At 44.2% G+C, this 16672-nt stretch overlaps 1 protein-coding gene across 1 annotated transcript in view; it reads left to right on the top strand.

The window, feature by feature from the left end:
• Window positions 1–16549, top strand: part of LOC135337344 (uncharacterized) — a 33964-nt gene extending 17415 nt beyond the window's left edge. The window contains exons 32-67 of the mRNA XM_064533272.1: window positions 31–196; window positions 255–371; window positions 660–765; window positions 973–1171; window positions 1227–1828; window positions 1936–2013; window positions 2422–2538; window positions 2794–3048; window positions 3351–3546; window positions 4678–4874; window positions 4974–5178; window positions 5393–5555; window positions 5615–5681; window positions 5863–5960; window positions 6481–6747; window positions 7160–7304; window positions 7396–7536; window positions 8348–8686; window positions 8821–9034; window positions 9273–9554; window positions 9734–9846; window positions 9911–10148; window positions 10536–10644; window positions 10743–10949; window positions 11047–11297; window positions 11557–11632; window positions 11862–12014; window positions 12330–12480; window positions 12765–12867; window positions 12953–13231; window positions 14098–14249; window positions 14669–14904; window positions 15037–15240; window positions 15452–15590; window positions 15821–16017; window positions 16114–16549. Coding sequence (XP_064389342.1) covers window positions 31–196; window positions 255–371; window positions 660–765; window positions 973–1171; window positions 1227–1828; window positions 1936–2013; window positions 2422–2538; window positions 2794–3048; window positions 3351–3546; window positions 4678–4874; window positions 4974–5178; window positions 5393–5555; window positions 5615–5681; window positions 5863–5960; window positions 6481–6747; window positions 7160–7304; window positions 7396–7536; window positions 8348–8686; window positions 8821–9034; window positions 9273–9554; window positions 9734–9846; window positions 9911–10148; window positions 10536–10644; window positions 10743–10949; window positions 11047–11297; window positions 11557–11632; window positions 11862–12014; window positions 12330–12480; window positions 12765–12867; window positions 12953–13231; window positions 14098–14249; window positions 14669–14904; window positions 15037–15240; window positions 15452–15590; window positions 15821–16017; window positions 16114–16429 — 6878 coding nt within the window. The 3' untranslated portion in view covers window positions 16430–16549. The remainder of the gene's footprint in view (window positions 1–30; window positions 197–254; window positions 372–659; window positions 766–972; window positions 1172–1226; window positions 1829–1935; window positions 2014–2421; window positions 2539–2793; window positions 3049–3350; window positions 3547–4677; window positions 4875–4973; window positions 5179–5392; window positions 5556–5614; window positions 5682–5862; window positions 5961–6480; window positions 6748–7159; window positions 7305–7395; window positions 7537–8347; window positions 8687–8820; window positions 9035–9272; window positions 9555–9733; window positions 9847–9910; window positions 10149–10535; window positions 10645–10742; window positions 10950–11046; window positions 11298–11556; window positions 11633–11861; window positions 12015–12329; window positions 12481–12764; window positions 12868–12952; window positions 13232–14097; window positions 14250–14668; window positions 14905–15036; window positions 15241–15451; window positions 15591–15820; window positions 16018–16113) is intronic.
• The last annotated feature ends 123 nt before the right edge of the window (window positions 16550–16672 follow it).

Here is a 16672-nt window from a genome sequence, read left to right as displayed (position 1 = left end):
GTCATGTGACAATCGTGTCGTCTGCCACAGGTACGATTGTTAGTGAGGAAGATACACCTCTTCCGTACTGTTTCCATGGTGATAACATGCCACGCCCCCTTGATCATGTGACCCAAGCACTAGACGAGAGAATTGGAACACTAAAACGTGGAAAATCTTTCTTAAAGCGAACCAGATCACTACGCAGGACCAAGAGGTACATGTATACTGACTAATTTACTGAGTAACATTACTGAGCAAGTTTACTAACATAGGAAGCCGCCCACGGGAGAGGGTGTGGTCAGAACACAGTCAGTCCGTGATGTCAGTCACAAGAGAGAGGCGTTCATTGATATACAGGAAATGGGTGTGGCCAAACCATCGCAACACGAGTAAGTTAATGTACACACATTGGGGCAGTTTTAGATGAGATATTTTCTTTCCAGTAAATTGAGTAGTTTTTTTTCTTTTTTATATTATTATCATGAACTACCGTATTAGCGGATTATTTTCGTATGGTGGAAATTTTAGAGTCCAAAAATTTTAACTAGAAAATTATTATTATTCTACTGCAATAGGTTCAACGTCACTATCCTGATCTAGAATATGAAATATTTAATTCATACGAACATTTGCAACAGCGAAAATTACCTGCTATTACTGTGTCTGTTTATCTATAGCGATGCCGTGTCAAGACAGTCTCAGATCAGCTCATCCTCTGGAGGGGGTGTGGCCGGGGTACAACTGGGGTCACTGTCAGCACGAGGCCAGTTCCTACCAGTACAGGTCAGCTATCATAGTTACTAGAATAGTAACGAATATTGTCCCTTTGGGCTTCTAAATCACGCAAAAACTTCCTTGTACTATAAACGACAAATAATGTTCATCATGGTAGATACTCGCAAAACATTCTAGTAATACGGAACTTTACCATGCCAACTAGAGCTAGATCCCCCCCTCAAGATTACCTCCCCCCCCCCCTCCCCCCCATAGGAAGATGAGCTGTATCTAGTGGTAGAGCCACACACCTCAGAGCGTGATGGCTTCCTCTCTGTGGAGCGGGGGCAGTTGGTCGAGGTGCTGGATAACTCTCGCCGTGCCACCTGGATGGTCCTCACTGTTGCTAGGCAACACGGAGAGCTAGAAATGGAGGGATTTCTGCCTTCGTCTTGTTTGCGATTGGCTACTAAAGGTGAATAGGGAAACTCCCTACTGTATGTGTACTAACATTAATTACATTTTTTCAGATGAGATTATAGTATCGATGTCAGCACCATTCGTTCCTCCGCCAGTGTCACATGACCTGTCACATGACATATCACATGATGTGTGTGAAGCCGGAAGAGGTCAAGAGGTCAATAATTCCATCGAACCAACAGAATCGCTTGAATTAGAGCGATCATTAGACCACACCCCCTCACAATCTACCGGTCAAAACATCTCCGGTTCAATTACTATAGTACCGCATAACCATGGCAACCAGCAAGGGGAAAGTCCTACTTCTCCCAAAAATGCAGACTCAGCACAATCTTCACCAATGGTTACGAAGCGTTCCAAACCTCCCATTCTCAACCTCACGATTGCCACGCCCACTCTAAGTGATCATGCCACGCCTACTCCAAGTGACCGTGCCACGCCCCCTTACCACGACCAAGGGCCCCACTTGTCTCCTATGATAGAGCATCGGAAGTTATGGGATTACAGACAAGGAGAAGATTTGACGTCATCCATACGAAGTCTACCCAGCACTTTCAGTCCTGTTACGCCCAAGTCCAACCAGCGTTTCCTTGGTTACAACCCTATGCACCTGCCAGAGGTCACCCTTTCGTACCCTGAGCTAGGACCACCCGTAAGTGATTTGTGATTTTATTTTTAAAAGATTTCTGTGTGTGTGTGTATGTATGTATGAGATCACATGACATGTATGTACTACACTGGCTTCACCCCCTTCCCCAGGCCCCGCCCACTGATAAGAGGCGTAAAGCCAGAGAGGAGCTTAGTAAACTACGAGAGGCCACAGTCCAATACAGAAATGTAAGCACTTCATCAGATCTGTAGTAATGTGTCTAGTGTAGCATCTTTAAACGGTCGTAACTTGTGTTGAGATTTTCTGATTTTCTGAAAGCTTAAAAGGAGCTCTTTAAAATGGTATATTTAACTCACAAATTTGCAACATGAGACCAAATTTCTCATTTTCGGCAAATGACCATGGGCCACGGTATTTTTTCAAAAGTGGGTCCAAAAAGGATATTTGATTTGAACGCACCAACTGAGAGAGCTTCTTTTAAGCTTTCAGAAAACCACAAAATCATTGAAATTGGTCACCAGAACTGAAGTTATAGCTGTTCAAATTATAATAATTGCCCAATAATCTCTTCCAATTTACTGACAAATATCCTGACTAGTATACTAGTAGTTTACTGACTAAGTATCCTGACCCAGGACCCCACCCCCGGCTCAGTGGAAGAGTTTGACCCTGTACTCGTGTACGTGGCCATCGCTGACTTTGAGGCTGTGGAAGACAGTAGCATATCCCTCACAGCTGGACAATGTGTGGAGGTACGTAGGTCATGTGACTACATGGTTATATATTGCCATAGTGTGCCAATCATTATATATACCGATGCCAATTTTTGTACAAGTTTAATTTTTAAATATTTTTTATTTTCTAAATATTTGTACAGCTCAGAATGGTATCGTAGAATTTTATAATTTAGCATTTTTAATTTTCAAACGATTCTCTACAATACAAAAATTTCCACCATACAGAATATATAAATTATATATGGACATAATTATACGACCTCCCTACAGGTACTGGACAGCTCGCGATCTGATTGGTGGTTGGTATTCTCCAGCGAGTCAGGACGGGAAGGATGGGTACCAGCCTGCTACCTCGGGCAGTTCACACTAACTGACCCCTCGTCCCCACCCCCTGAACCCTTCGAGGACGAGAATGGAGAGCTAGCGGCTCTAATGGGGCGGAGCTCCGAAGAGGTCAATCGTCGGGAACTCTACACCGCCTCTTTCCTTGAGGGGGAGGGGCCTTCCAACGCACAACTACAAGGGGTGCGTGTAGTAGCCAGTCAGTATATACAAAATACGTATTATTATGATATTACGTAGGTCACATCTCTTAGTGTATATTGCCTACAGTACAACCCGGCCTTTTCACTTTACTTGAAATAAAGCATATAAATATCAAGTGTGTAGAACTAGCGTACAGTGTAGGTTGACTTTATTATTGTCTCTGATGACATATTCATACCAAGTGAAGTATACAGAGATGAAAAGTGTTGTATGTGTTAGCTAGTAGCCATGGTTTGCATTAATGTTAGTGCTCTAGCATAAGCAATCTTCCTCCTCTGTAGATGTTCAGTATTAGTCATCCCTACGTTGCCATGACGGAGATATGTGCACAATTGCCGGGACAAGTATCCCTCGTACAAGATCAGTCAGTGACCGTGGTGGATAGTTGCCGTGACGACTGGTGGCTCGTCCGTACCGTGGGCGGGGAGAGGGCAGTGGAGGGTTGGGCACCACGACACCAGCTCAAGCCTGACGAAAGTAAGTTGTTTTATATAATTATTCTATACAGTTATTTGCATTGCAATTGAATAAGCCAGCCTTGTATAATTGAGACTCCATTAATTAATATTCTTATACTTTCTATTTCTTCCCCAGCCAATCGGTATGTAGCAATTTATGTTTTTGTGAGACTATAGTTATGATATTTGCAGTGTAATGCTCCTGAACAACCCTAACCCTAGCTCTCAATGTGTGGTTGTCCCTAACCCTAGCTCTCAATGTGTGCTTGTCCCTAACCCTAGCTCTCAATGTGTGGTTGCCCCTAACCCTAGCTCTCAATGTGTGCTTGTCCCTAACCCTAGCTCTCAATGTGTGGTTGTCCCTAACCCTAGCTCTCAATGTGTGGTTGTCCCTAACCCTAGCTCTCAATGTGTGGTTGTCCCTAACCCTAGCTCTCAATGTGTGGTTGTTGTGTTACATATTTTAGCTATTGCCACTCTCTAGAAGCAGCCCTTGCTTGCTGTTAACATTCCTGGCTGCAATGGTCTTGCTAGAAGCAGCCCTTGCTTGCTGTTAACATTCCTGGCTGCAATGGCCTTGCTAGAAGCAGCCCTTGCTTGCTGTTAACATTCCTGGCTGCAATGGCCTTGCTAGAAGCAGCCCTTGCTTGCTATTAACATTCCTGGCTGCAATGGCCTTGCTAGAAGCAGCCCTTGCTTGCTGTTAACATTCCTGGCTGCAATGGCCTTGCTATTAGCACTCCTATCACCACTAGGCTGGCTGTGTCCATGTGGTTAGCACTCATCACACCTAGGCAGGCTGACTGGAGATGGCAACCACCACCAGCCAGTAGAAACTGTTAATAGCCTCCACTTCACTCCTCTAGCCATGGTGCTAAGATTGCATAGCTAGCTATAGCCACAGTAGTGCTGTACTAGAGTACACAGTCTAGCTTGAGCTGTTTGTGCAATAAAATATATAACTTATATATGCTCAGCCATAGAATATTCAGCTACCTATATCTTTGAACTATAGTTTGCTCAAGTTCTTTATTATCTGCTGAGTATATTATAATAGCTATAGTCATGTTGAGAGTCAAGTCTCCTCTGGGCCGGGTCCTATCGCTACGGCGACGACACTCTAAACGCGTCATGTCTGTTTCCCTACCAGATATACGAGAGGACTCGGTTGTCGAGGCCGGTGGGTCCCTAGCAACAGTGACGAGTGCATTCGAAGAGGAGGAAGAGCTCAAGCCGACACTGACCACACACCCTTTGAATATCATCACACCCCCTCCACAACTGACCACACCCTCTCCAAACCTAATGTCTCGGAGAAGTCTACCAATCGCACATGTAGGAGCAAACGTGAGTATACATATGGATTCTAAATTATGGCCTTTTTTCTATAATTATTAAACATGTAGTGTGTGTACGTAGGACCCCCTGATGTTGCCGCCCCCACAGATTCCAAACTCCGCCCCTCTGTGGGTGGTCCTAGCGGACTACAAAGCAACAGAGGGGGGCATGCTCTCTGTGGGGGAAGGGGAACTGCTCGAGGTGTTGGATATCTCACGCAACGAGTGGTGTCTCGTGCGACCCTCCACACGCCCACTCGAGGAGGGCTGGGTGCCGATGACCTATCTGAAGCCACACAACAGCAAAGGATACGGTAAACATTGTCTTATAAATTTGCCTCATAATGTTATACGTCATCAGTAAATACTTCACTGAAAACTGAAATTCATAATTATACCATAATCAGATTCCTTGTTAAAAATGCTATATGCTGTAGAGCTGATAAGCTTCAACCAGCTAAAAGTTAGCATTTTCCGTGTAGAACTTCCGGGGCCAAACTAAATATTCTGTTTAACCCCTCCGTGCAGCGAACCCCTCGTTATTACCACCACGGTTCCATCAGCACTCTAGCTCCTCTGATAGTGATACTCCCTCTGAGGGGTTGGAAAGGTCGCCAGTGGCGCTATCCCCAGAGGGAGTTATGGTTGCCACTAGCAACGAGGCTCGGACAGAGGCTAAGGAGAGACGAAGGTACGTAACTAGGTCATGTGATCCAGGTCATATGATTATACGTAATATCATGTGCACAGGTTTGTTCTGTCAGAGCTGGCCAACTCAGAGAGAGACTATGTGGAGAAGCTGAATTATTGTCTAGAGGTACGTGGGCGTGTGTGGTGTGTGAGGTGTGTATTATGTGGGTCGAGAAACGGATTTATTGCTAAAAGTTTGTGGCAGTTTTATTTAATACGTCGATAGATGAATTAATTGATATTATGTGCAATATCTAGTTATATGTTCAGTGTGTTGCTTGCTTGTGTCATCACATATCACACTGCAGCACTACTCTGGTGTGGGTGTGGAGGGGGGTGCTCCTAGTGCCGTTACAATGGACACTCTGTTTGGCAACCTGGCTGACATCCTCACCTTCCATAGAGAGTGAGTGTTGCTATGGCAATCACAATGGTATACATGTAGTGTTGCTATGGCAATCACAATGGTATACATGTAGTAACGGTATAGAGGCTTTGTTTCTCGAGCACATTTGCCCTTCAAGTAATCTTGTTGTTATCTAAAATACGGTTTCCTTTAGAGCTACAGAATGCTTATTTACCATTATGTTGTATCTGTGCAAGGTTACCAATCTCTACGTGTATAATTAATGGTGTGATAGCTATAGAAACAGAATGCTTAAATTACACAACTTTTAAGCCGTGCTCTTTAAGTAATTATGTGATGTACAGACTTCTTGATTACATGGAATGTTGTATGTTATGAGTCCATGGTTTCCAGTAATGCTGCGTATACTGAGTAGCTGTCAGCATTCATTTACTCTTTAGCATTGTTAGCACGAGATCGTCTAACAAGCTACTGATTATCAACTAATTACAATTATTACCAAAATATGCTAGGTCTTCCACCCACCCACCACACACCTCACACACACACGCCCACACAGCCACTTTCTCCCGGAGCTACAAGCCTGCGAAATCAATCCCCTCAAATTAGGAGATTTATTTGTCTCATGTGAGCAGCAGCTGCGTATGTACGTCACCTACTGTCGGAACAAGGCCTCGTCAGACTCCGTGTATCATGACCACGCCCACTATTTCGAGGAGAGGCGTGGTCAACTACGAGACCGCCTCAAGCTACCTGACTACCTCATCCTCCCAGTACAGAGGATCACCAAATACACACTCCTCCTGCACGACTTCCACAAGTACAGGTGAGTACTTTCAATAGCGTTAAATAGAGCATCTTTGAACGGCCATAACTTGAATCCCGTTGATCCAATGTCAAACATTTTATAATTTTCTGAAAGCTTAGAAAGAGACCTTTCATATGATGTAATCAAATCCCAAATTTTGTTGGGCCCCTAATTTGTTATTTTTCGCCATTGGACCATCATGGTATCGCCAAATTGACAAATACTTTTATCTCTCATATAATTATGAACTTTGATGACACCAGTATCATTTGTCTTTCTAAGCTTTCAGAAAATCGGAAAATCATTGAATTTGTACCATCAGAACTCCATGCTATCTTCCAGAGCCCGTAATTTGTGTTTAGATTGTCCAATTTTGATGTATTCAACACAGTACTTCCCCCTAACCCCTCCCCCTTGCCCCCCCCCCCAGTGTCCGAGCTGCTCTGGAGGGTGGCGGTATACTGTCTGCACTGGAGGTATCACGAGGAGTCTCAACTCTGGCTAACAATGCTATACATCTCAACATGCTCAACGATCGCGTGAGCAGCACAGAGCTAGGGGACCTCGTTATGCAGGTAACTAGGGGGCGTGTCCTCGTAACTAAGGGGTGTGGCCCTCATCAGCATATGTGGGTGTGGTTATTTACTTTCCCACGCCCCTTCTCAGGATTTGTTCGGAAGTCAGGAGGGTCACAAACAATTGTATAAAGAGCGGAGGATTTTCCTGTTTGAGCGTGCACTCATCCACACCAAGCGTCGCCATGACAACAGCGACAAGGAGAGCTACGTCGTCAAGGAACAACTCATGGTCAGTTCTAACAACCAATAGCTACATGTCCAGTGTCACTATTACAGTATTGTTACTAATGTTATGGCGTTAAATCAATGGTTCGGGGACTCTTTCAACTACCATAACTTAAATTCCGTGCACCCAATTTCAACGATTTGATGTTTTTCTGAAAGCTTAGAAAGAGACCTTTCAAATGGTACCGTCAAAGTTGATATTCGAGAGTTAAAAGTATTTGCCAATTTGGCGATACCATGGATTATAGCCCATGGTCCAAGGCCGAAAAATGACAAATTAGGGCCCCCATGAAATTATGGATTGAATCACATCGTTTGAAAGGTAATTTTCTAAGCTTTCAGAAAATCATTAAAATTTTGACATCGGATCAACTGTACAGAAGTTATGGCTGTTGAAAGACACACCCCCCCCCCCCTCCGTTTAATTAACGATTTTGGGAATCTTTCAGCTGCAATAACTTAAATTCTGTGGATCGAAAATCAAAAATGTTATGTTTTTCTGAAAGCTTAGAAAGAGACTTTTCAAATTGTACCATCAAAGTTGATATTCGAGAGATAAAAGCATTTGTCAATTTGGCCGTACCATGGATAATAATAGCCCATGGTCCAAGGCCGAAAAAAATGACAAATTGAGCCCCAACAAAATTTGGGATTGACATTTGTCTTTCTAAGCTTTCAGAAAAACATAAAATTTTGACATTGGATCAGCGATACTCAAGCTATGGCCATTGAAAGATGTTCACTCTACCCCCCTGCCCGCCTCCCCCTCTCGTTATATTAAGTCCTTTTGGTATATCACACATTATCCCCTACAGCTACGAGATATCAGCATGACTCAGGACATGGACCCAGGTCGTCTCAACATCATCACATACGACATGGTCACGGGTACAAAGTTCATTCTACGAGCTCCTAAAACATCTATTAGAGACATGTGGCTGGCCCGGGCCAACGAGCTAATCCGATTGGCCAAACAGAATAACACTGGTTTTATGAGGGGGCGGTCTGCGTCAGAGCCCGGGGAGCACCTGTCACGCACGCCCACGTTCATGAGGCGCTCCGTGTTGTCCAAGAGAGAGTCAACCAAAAGAAAGAGTTTCATAAGTCGACCCAGCTCCAGTAGTGGGCGGAGATCAGGATCACCAGAGCAACAGGTACATGACTATTGTGTAGTATTGCGAAAACAGTAAAACTTAAGCCCTTCGATAATTGTGCGCTATATTTATACTACATGTAGTTCCATTAGTACCTGTACGTATCACATGACTCGTCACATGACTTGCTACAGGAACCTGTGGATACAGAGTACGTTGTGATGGAGTGTATAGTGATGGAGGGTGGTGATGATGTGACCCTTGACCCCGGCGATATCGTCCGCCTCGTGAGTGTGGAGAGTGGGGGTGTGCTACGTGTGAGGACGACGGAGGATCCGCCCTCAGAGGGGAAGATACTCGCTAGCTATCTACGCAAGAAGGATTCCGTCAAGGGCCTTAAAATGGAAGGTTCGTCAAAATATCTAACCAACATCTATTTTGGGCCATGTTATTTTGGAAATTATTACCGGTTTTCCAAATTTGGGATTTGAGGATACCATCTGAAAGAGCTTCTTCTACAAAATCATAAAAATTAATTGTTGTATTTGGACACCATCAAAACTCTAGTTACAGAGCCGGTACATATAATAGATATCGCCATGGTTGGGTCAACTAATGAACGCGTTATTTATTCCAATATCTTCAGCTATTCCCAAGTTTACAATGCGTCCCTCGGACATGGACCTCCTCATGGGAACCACGGCAACCATCAGCTGTGCATTCAACGGCTACCCCATCCCGTCCATTATCTGGCGTAAAGATTATGAGTTATTGTCCTTGGAGGGTGAGAGATGGAAGATCACATCGTGCTCCACCTCGAGTGTACTAGAGATCACACGGCTGGATTATGAGGATGAGGGGGCGTATTCTTGTTACATCACCAACTCTCAGGGATCTGACTCGGCCGATATGTGCCTCAACATTCACGGTAAAGGGGTTAAACTTGAGGGTTAATCTCAATATTACTTAAGTCTTGTAATTTTTCCAAGGGCTCTTAATTGATATTAAAATACTTTTGGTTTACTTACTATTTTGATTAAATGAAGTGTACGTATACAATTATGAAAATTATTATTAATAAGAAATTTTTGTTTTTGGTGTGTGCAGGCCCTCCTAGTCAACTCCAGAAACCAACGGCCTCCAAGATCACGAGCAGCTCCGTTAAACTCAAGTGGGTTGCCCCTGACAACGACGGCAAGGCTCTCATACACTCCTACCAGGTACGCTATACTACGTATGTGGGGGGTCTATTATTGACCACACCCACTCCACCACCCCCCACAGGTGGAGATGCTTCAGGAAGGGTTCGAGGAATGGCAACCTATTATACAGCAACCTCGTGTTTACTTCATGGTCAAGAATCTCCTGCCCAACACATCCTATCATTTCAGAGTGACTGCTATCAATGATTACGGTGCCAGCCCACCCTCGGAAGGTACAAAGGTTGTGATGGGGGTCAAAGGTCGTTGGCAAAGCTTCAGACGAGGCCACGTACCAGCCATCACTATCAATACGTCCATCGGTGAGAACTACCACTGTGTAATTATAATTATATACTTGACTGCTCATAACTACAGCAGTTGGGATCGTCCAATTTCAGAACTAAAATGTGCATTTAGTAGCTCTTTGATAGAGCTACAAGATGATGTAGTGATTTGTTTCGGGCCCAACTTGTTCATTTTGGAAGACAAAGCACAGCCTTTATGTTTTCACCGAAATTAGCATGTTTTGATAGCTATCTTTGATAGCTATCTTTGATGGCCCATAACTTGAGTGTAGAATAACCAACTACCAAACTAAAAGATTCATTCTGTAGTTCTGTCCTAGCTCTATAATATGGTGTGTTCTTGATTTGCTTGCAGTCAATTTCCACATTTTTACCAAATCAGATACCTTATTAATTTTTCAGACTCTACTGATGGTTTGTTTGATGAGCTTGGTCTGGACGATCAGTCTCAGCAAAGTAGGCGTGGCTCCATCAGTAATGTCTATGATGTCATGGCAGACGAACTGGGCAGGTCAGTAATCTCTCAGTAATCTAAGTCAATGTGATTATCAGTATAATCTAAGTCAAGACTGTACTATACCTTCGCTATGATAATCTTAACCCCTCCAGAGGCCAATATGGTATTGTACATCGCTGTGTTCACAAGCGTAACGGCACAGAGCTAGCGGCTAAATATGTGAGACTGCGTAGCAAACGAAAGGGAACTATTCGTAAAGAAGTGGAGCTATTGAAGAAGATAAAGGGGAAGTCCCCTAATCTGCTAGAGTTCTGTGATGCTTTTGAGATAGGGAGAAACTTGGTCATTGTCACTGAGATGTGAGTTAGACACACACACCGCCCACTCCACACACACACCTCCCACACACACCACACACACACACACCACACACACACACACACACACACTCCACAGAGTTCCGGACGGTGAACTAATTGAGAGGATAATAGCAGACAATAACCTGACGGAGGCTGTAACCGTTGGTTACCTGGGCCAGCTACTCAGTGCTGTGGACACTCTCCATTCTCTGAGTATAGCTCATCTTGACATACGCCCAGAGAATATCCTGTTGTCAGGGGATACGCTCAAACTGATAGACTTTGGGAGCGCCAAGGAGATGACCTCTGACCTTTCACCTCTGTACACCTCCTCTGTTGAGTTTACAGGTGAGTGTGTGTTCTCGTATCATCAATCCACCACTCTGTGTCTGGTTATTAGCTGTTTGATATTGACATTGGTAGACATCTAGAGCTACAGAATGCATCTCTTAGTTTTGATATTGATTGGTTTTCAGTGAAGTTATGACCTCCCGAAGATAGCTTGCTAAATTGCAGAATACACAAGATACACAAGGCCTGCTGCCATGCTGAATATAATTAGATATCACAAATTATAATGATAATGATCATGTGTTTGTTGCTCCAGCCCCGGAGATCTTGAACCAGGAGCTGCCTACTCTGAGTGCTGACATGTGGAGCGTGGGCGCCCTAGCTTATGTTCTGTGAGTATGCTAGCATTGCTATGGTAACCACGCTATAGTACATGTATAATTTATACAGGAATCTGCCCCAAAATTGTCAATTTCATTATCAACTCTCACCTTACAAATTTCCCCTTTTTTTTATTATAGCCTCCATCATGATTGTAGTAAACTAAGAAGTGGTTAGTACCAACCAGTGTGGGCACATCTGTGATTATATATTAACCACACCCCTTGCCCCACCCCCTAGACTCAGCGGGATATCTCCATTCTTTGGTGAGAACATCCAGGCCATTGTGGAGCGCATCAAGGAGGCCCGCTACAGCTTCTACCCCTCACAGTTTGATCAGGTCTCACAAGAGGCTAAGGATTTCATATCAGCACTGCTACAGAAAACACCAGAGTGAGTTACCGTGACAACGATAGCGTATATACGTACATCAACTGAAGTTGTCTGTGTGTAGCTAACAGAATAATGATTTCCTGTTATCCTATATAACAGGAAAATTCGCCAGGTATTATATTTGGCAAACGCGCCATTTGATATATTTTTTATTTAGCGTCTCAGGCGTGGCTACTACAGCAATGACATTGTGTCCACCGGAATACTTTAGTTTGGCGATTTTCAGTAAAATTTACCAAATCGCTATTTATATGTTATATAATTCTAACCCCCACATGCCTCCGCCCCCTCACCCTCCACATGCCCCCCCCCCAGGTACCGTATGACAGCTAGGAAGGCGTGTGATCATCCTTGGATACGAACCCTGCGTACTCTGAAGGACAAGGACAGGAGCACCTCCCCCTGGCCAATGGCAAGACTCGATGTATCCGGGCTCAAAACTTTCAACGCTCGCAGGAAATGGGTCGTAAGTAACCACACCCACTGACAAGAATGGCGATACACGTGTACTATAGCACACGTGTATCGCCATTCTTTCAAATACGAATTTTCACCTTGCAATCTAAAGACACGCAAAGAGTGAGCATGCAACTTCCCATACTTTACATGTCATTCACAATAGTTAGAAACGCAACCAAAGTTGGTACAGTGTCATTCACAATTGATTAACCTTGTATTCTAAACCTAATGTAAGGTTGTCTCCTGTAATTAATGTTGTCCAAGTTAGTATCATTGTACCCCCTCCTGTAGACAATGTCTGTTGCCATTGACGACACGATAGTGTTTGGCCCTCGCTCCACCATCTGTCTTAGCCCCGCCCCCCCAGACTTTGAGGAAATGGCGAAAAACGAAGGTACGAAATAATTACTGCATTCTTATAATAACTAATTATTATCGTTCTAAATTGTTTTTAGTGATCTTATTTGATTTATTTTCAGCTCCTCCTCATTTATGGGATGGCCCCACCAAACTACAGGCCTGCGTAGGGTCAAAGGTCACTATATCGTACTCTGTTGCCGGTAACCCTGAGCCAACAGTGATTTGGGATCACGAAGATGTCGAGGTGAAATCATCACGTCATCACAGCCTCACAACGCGTGGGGGTGTGACTCTTGTGACCCTGACGGGTGTGCGGCGTGAGGATGAGGGGGTGTGGTCTTGTACCGCCCTCAACGGCTCAGGTTCCATAGCTCAAGAATGTCACCTGACGGTCCTAGGTGAGATATAATTGTGTATAGAGTACAGATAGTAACTAACGTTAGTTACTATATAATTGCAGTTTATAGTCTCCTCAGAATCGAATAGAACATCTTTCAACAGCCATAACTTGAATTCCGTTCATCCAATGTCAAAAATGTTATGGTTTTCTGAAAGCTTAGAAAAATACCTTTCAAATGATGTAATCAAATCCAAAATTTCGTTGGGGCCCTAATTTGTCATTTTTCGGCCTTGAACCATGGGCTATTATCCATGGTACGGCCAAATTGACAAATAATTTTTGTCTCTCAATTATGAATTTTGATGACATCATTTGAAAGGTGTCTTCTAAGCTTTCAAAAAAACATAAAATCGTTGAAATCGGATCAACGGAATTCGAGTTACGGCAGCTGAAACAGTCCTCAAACCAAAATACTGAGATTACAAGAGGGGGGTAGAGTTGAACATCTTTCAGCTTGTGTAAATCAATAAGTAGTCCTCACATTATGTTATGTCACAGCCACTGTACTTATCCACATTTATTTTTTAGGCTGCCATAACTTGAATTCCGTTGATCCAACGTCAAAAATTTTATGATTTTCTGAAAGCTTAGAAAAATACCTTTCAAATGATGTAATCAAATCCAAAATTTCGTTGGGGTCCTAATTTGTCATTAATTTTTTCGCCATTGGACCATGGGCTATTTATTATCCATGGTACGGCCTAATTGACAAATACTTTTACGTATCTCTCAAATATGAACTTTGATGACATCATTTGAAAGGTCTTTTTCTGAAAATCGTCAAATTTAGAACTCTAGTTATACGGAGTGCACTATAGTCTTACGTTGTTCATGCACACTTGTGCATAACTACACCCCCTACAGATCTCCCGGGACCCCCCCTGGATGTGAACGCAGTGCTACTAGGTGCCAACTCTGCCATGGTGTCATGGTTACCCCCCACAGACACTGGCAGCTGTCCCATCACCAGCTACGCCATTCAGCGGAAACAGCTACAGGCTGATAATTGGGAGGAGGTACGTGTGTGTGTGTGTGTGTGTGTGTGTGTGTGTGTGTGTGTGTGTGTGTGTGTGTGTGTGTGTGTGTGCGTGTGAGGAGTGTGTGCGTGTGTGTGTGTGTGCGTGTGTGTGCGTGTGTGTGTGTGTGTGTGTGTGAGGAGTGTGTGCGTGTGTGTGTGTGTGTGTGTGTGTGTGTGTGCGTGTGTGTGTGTGTGCGTGTGAGGAGTGTGTGCGTGTGTGTGTGTGTGCGTGTGTGTGCGTGTGTGTGTGTGTGAGGAGTGTGTGTGTGGGGGGGGGGGGCAATACTTGTCGCATGAAGACTATAGCGTTTGTGTTTTCTCTGAAATTAGCCTATTTTTGTGTATCACTTTGACTGCTCATAACTTACTCAACATTTATTTATCATTATGCACTTGTCTCTCCCCCACATGTATTAGACTACTTCGGTGAGTGACATCACTGCTCATGTGATGGAGAACCTGGTACCTGGAGTGTCACACGTCTTTAGAGTGGCCGCAGCTAATCAAGTGGGCGTGGGAGGACACAGCAAGGTTACCGGCCCCGTTGCCGTGGTGTCACTACAAGACTCGGAAACTGATAGCAACTGTGATGAGGTTCGACTGAAAATGAGATCGTTTGAACTCGACTATGAGAAAGGTCAAGAAATTTGGAGGTACGTACGTATAATTATATATTAGCATAGAATAATATCAATCATCCCATTTAACAGTCTGTTGTGCTATTGTATTTACCCTCCACACACACACACACACACTCCACACTCACGCCCACTCCATACACACAGAGGCACCTTTGCCAGTGTGCTACAGTGCAGAGAGCGCACCACTGATCGTCTGTACACGGCTAAACACATGCCCACCATCACCACGGAGGAGAAGGAACGAGCTCTAGCAGAGTATGACATGCATCACAGCCTCTCCCATCCTCGGGTGGTGGCGATGGAAGATGCCTTCCTCAATGACTCTCATGTCACTCTAGTTCTGGAATAGTACGTGCAGAGACTTTATCACTATGTGTAGCATTTTCGATACTTAATTACGGAATTTTCAGACTACTATTACAGAGGGTTTATTCGAAATAGTCTTTGCTTTACAGCTTACTTTGAGTGCTCATAACTTGAGTTAGGATTGCAGATCACAAATAGATGCATTTTGTAGCCCTTTAAGGTACTTTCTAAGTTTATAGTTCCTTCCCTCTAGTGTGTCTGGTGGGTCTCTGGATGACCTCCTATCCTCCCAGCCAGTGCTGACAGAGCAAGTCGCTTCTCAATATACTCGGAAGATAGCTGAGGGTTTGGAGTATCTCCATGACGACAAGATCATCTTAGTCAACCTGAGCGTGAGTACTGTAGTGTGTGTGTAGTGTGTGTGTGTGTGTGTGTGTGTGTGTGTGTGTGTGTGTGTGTGTGTGTGGGTGTAATGATGTCCTAAAACAGACTATTGTAGAACAAAAATCACACCCCCCCCATACACACACACCCCCCCACACACACACACACACACACCCACACACACACACACACACACCCCCCCACACACACACACACACACACACCCCCACACACACAGCCCGACAACATCTTGCTAACAAGTGGACACAAAGATATCAAGATCTGTGATCTTGGCCTTTCCCGCTTCATAGAGTCTGGTAATCAGTTGGCCAGACTAGAGGGCCGAGTGGAGTTCATGTCTCCAGAAGTGGTCGCCCTCCAGCCACTCACTACAGCAGCTGATGTGTGGAGCCTGGGTACCATCACTTACCTCATGTAAGCAGTAGTAGTGTACACCCCAACTGTTACATTTTAAGTATTGTATGTCCCGCCCGCCCACACACACACTGACTTCCCCGCCCACACACACAGGCTCACGGGAATGTCCCCCTTCCTAGGGACCACCCCAGAGTCCACCGTGTCCAACATAGCCTCATGTACCCTGGACACTGACTCCGCCCCTTACTCCGCCCTCCTCTCTGAGGCTAGAGACTTCGTACAATATAGAGCACTGGTGCGTAACCCACGGCGACGACTCACAGCCGTACAATGTCAACGACATAGCTGGGTTCAGTCACATCGACAATCAAGTATTGATAGCTCTGAAGATAAGCCACACCCACAAGGACGTCGTTCAAGTGGTCTCCAAGACGATAGACAAACTTCAAAACATTCCTCACTGAATTAATATACTAGTTACTAGTAGCAGCTGTTTTTATCGATCATAATTATTACGTTATTTTATCTCACACACGTACACTGATGTTCCATGAATATAATTATTTAATTGTAAGTGACTTATAACTGCTTAACTAATTATTGTGAGGATGGGCAAATTAACTAATGGAATGATTAAAAATGTTCATACAAGTCACATAATTATAGTTTGTGGGAATCAGTAGAACAGATCTCGAACGCATCAGATAATTAT

Source organism: Halichondria panicea, chromosome 6, assembly GCF_963675165.1.
Source record: "Halichondria panicea chromosome 6, odHalPani1.1, whole genome shotgun sequence".
NCBI lineage: Eukaryota > Metazoa > Porifera > Demospongiae > Suberitida > Halichondriidae > Halichondria > Halichondria panicea.
The sequence above is the reverse complement of the archived record's forward strand: the minus strand, read 5'-3'. Positions and strand labels throughout refer to the sequence as shown.